This window comes from Zalophus californianus, chromosome 10 (assembly GCF_009762305.2).
Source record: "Zalophus californianus isolate mZalCal1 chromosome 10, mZalCal1.pri.v2, whole genome shotgun sequence".
NCBI classification, from domain to species: Eukaryota; Metazoa; Chordata; class Mammalia; order Carnivora; family Otariidae; genus Zalophus; species Zalophus californianus.
The window spans coordinates 53,927,227-53,930,316 of record NC_045604.1 but is presented as its reverse complement, the minus strand read 5'-3'; the positions used below and the strand labels follow the sequence as shown (position 1 = coordinate 53,930,316).

General features: G+C 39.8%; 1 protein-coding gene across 1 annotated transcript; it reads left to right on the top strand.

The window, feature by feature from the left end:
• Positions 1-1,554: 1,554 nt before the first annotated feature.
• On the top strand, positions 1,555-2,102 carry LOC113933691 (ubiquitin-40S ribosomal protein S27a-like). Its single transcript, XM_035722588.1, has one exon. It carries the CDS (start codon positions 1,592-1,594, stop codon positions 2,060-2,062), a length of 471 nt encoding a protein of 156 aa, XP_035578481.1. The 5' UTR covers positions 1,555-1,591; the 3' UTR covers positions 2,063-2,102.
• Positions 2,103-3,090: the final 988 nt, after the last annotated feature.

Sequence of the window (3,090 nt, the reverse complement as noted above, 5' to 3'; positions counted from 1 at the left end):
TATATAGAATTCTTGAATCACTATATTGTACACCTGAAACTAATTTAACACTGTGTTTTAACTATACTGGAATTAAAATAACCCTAGGGAATATTTTTAAGTAAAAAATAATGTAGTGAAGTCAATAATTGTACAAGGTGTTGTGGATCACTGATGAGAGGCAGGAGAAAAACAGAACTATGAGGCAATAGGACATGGAAAGGTAACTTTTGATGTAGATTAGGGGAATAGAAGCAAACAAGAAAGGACCGAATATTCTTTGAGGTAGAATTTAGGGGGAGGTAGATTCTGTTATCATTGGATATCTGGTGAAATCTAGGTAATAGAGAAAAGGAGACTCATCCATCATTTTGTCACCTACTTCGCAAAGTTGTCCTGGCTCCATTCAGTGGTCGGGTTTCTCTTTTACTTTGACCACATCTTTCCCAATGCAGTTACAAATTCTCTGATGCAGGGCATTTCCTATCTGTAGCAATGCTTAGTTTATGATTGGCAATTGATCATTATATTCAAAAAGAAGGAAGAAAAGAAGGCTCGTCTCTTTGCTGGATGAAAGCATTCTAATCTTACATTGTTCTCCTCATTGGGTGTTATTTCCTTCCTGCCACTAGAGGGAAATGGCAGCACTTTTAACAATTTTCTATAACCAGAGGAAATCTTCCTAAAGAAAAAGCCCTGCCCCCATCCAGCTAGAGACTATTTCTCCTGAAGAGCATTTAGCATGAATCATATTTTCACATTTCATCCAGCTAGGCTCTTGAATAAGTAATGCAGCATCTAAAAATAATGTGTGAAATAGCATAAAATAACACAGCTCTGTTTTAATAGTCATCATTATTTTCTCACTTTAGTCCTTAGAAACCAAATCCTATTATAGGTGCTTCTCCTACTCAAATACACACATGTGTATGCACACACACACACACACACACACACACACACACACACTCACACCATATCACAGCCTAGTAAGAAGGTATTTTTTTCCCATTGTGCTTTAGTCTCTTTTCAAATACAAGGCTGGGAACTCTGCAGAAAAGAATGAACATACTCTTTCCCATATTTACTTAAAATGAACAGATTTTAAAATATACCAACCTAAGTTTTGAGACTGTATTATCATTCTCTAGAGAGAAACAGAATCAATAGAAGATGTGTCCTTGTGTGTGCATGTGTATGTGTATATAAAATAAGAAACTGCTTCACATGATTATAGAGGCTGAGGAGTCCCAAGGAACTACAGTTGACAAGCTGGAGACCCAGGAGAGCCAATGGTAAAAGTTTCAGTCCAAAAGCTGGCAGGCTCAAAACTTGAGAAGAGTGATATTTCAGTTGGAGTCCAAAAGGGGGTAAAGGCCCCTGTCCCAGCTCAAAGCAGTCAGGCAGGAGGAGTTCCCTCCTACTCATGGGAGGGTCAGCCTATCCCTTGTATTCAGGTCTCCAATTGGATGAGGGATACCAACAGAGATGGCAATCTCCTGGCCAACAGACACATGAAAGATGCCCAACATCACTTATCATCAGGGAAAATGCAAATCAAAACTACAATGAGCTTTTCCGATCCACCATCTGTGGTGGAACCGCCGCCAAGATGCAGATTTTCGTGAAAACCCTTACGGGGAAGACCATCACTCTCGAGGTTGAACCCTCGGATACAATAGAAAATGTAAAGGCCAAGATTCAGGATAAGGAAGGAATTCCTCCTGATCAGCAGAGACTGATCTTTGCTGGCAAGCAACTGGAAGATGGACGCACTTTGTCTGACTACAACATTCAAAAGGAGTCCACTCTTCATCTTGTGTTGAGACTTCGTGGTGGTGCTAAGAAAAGGAAGAAGAAGTCTTACACCACTCCCAAGAAGAATAAGCATAAGAGAAAGAAGGTTAAACTGGCCGTCCTGAAATACTATAAGGTGGATGAGAATGGCAAAATCAGTCGCCTTCGTCGGGAGTGCCCTTCAGATGAGTGTGGTGCTGGAGTTTTCATGGCTAGCCACTTCGACAGACATTATTGTGGCAAATGTTGTCTGACTTACCGCTTCAACAAACCAGAAGACAAGTAATTGTATATGGGTTAATAATAAAAGACATGAACTAACAACAACAACAAAAAAACTACAATGAGATATCACCTCATACCTGTCAGAGCAGCTAAAATAAAAAGCAGAAGAAACAAGTGTTGGCAAGGATGTGGAGAAAAAGGAATCCTTGGGCACTGTTGGTGGGATGTAAACAGGTGCAGTCACTGTGGAAAACATTATGGAGTTCCTCAAAAAGTTAAAAATAGAACTACCTTACGATCCAGTAATCAAACCACTGCATATTTACCCCCAAAATACAAAAACACTAATTCAAAGGGATGTATGCACTCCTGTGCTTATAGCAGCATTATTTACAATAGCCAAATTATGGAATCAGCCCAAGGGTCATTGATAGATGAATAAAGATGTTTTATATAAATATATATGTGTATTATTCAGCCATAAAAAAGAATGAAACCTTGCCATTTGCAATGACATGGATGGAAGTAGAGAGTATAATGCTAAGTAAAATAAGTCAGTCAGAGAAAGACAAATGTCATTATGATTTCATTCATACATGGAATTTAAGAAACAAAGCAAGTCATCAAAGAAAAAGAGAGAGACAAAGAAAGAGAGAAACCAAGAAATAGACTCTTAGAAATAGAAAACAAACTGATGGTTATCAGAGGGGAGGTGGGTGGGGCGATGGGTGAAATAGGTGGTGAGGATTAAGGAGTGAACTTGTGAGGAGCACTGGGTGTTCTATGGAAGTTTTGAATCACTATATTGTACACCTGAAACTAATATAACACTGTATGTTAACTATACTGGAATTAAAATTAAAACAATAAGAGAAAGAGAGCATGAGTAGGGGGAGGGGCAGAGGGAATGGGCACCCAGTGCCCATCACAACAAATGCCCTCCTTCAAGCGGACTCCTTGCCAAGCTCAGAACTAGACACAGAGCTTAATCCCATGACCCTGGGATCATGACCTGAGCCAAAACCGAGTTGGACACTCAACCTACTGAACCACCCAGGTGCCCCTGGGCCTCAGTTTTCTAATGCATAG

Bases quoted from the DNA above. Each gene is read 5' to 3' on its own strand.
- LOC113933691 (XM_035722588.1), top strand. From the start codon at position 1,592: ATGCAGATTTTCGTGAAAACCCTTACGGGGAAGACCATCACTCTCGAG.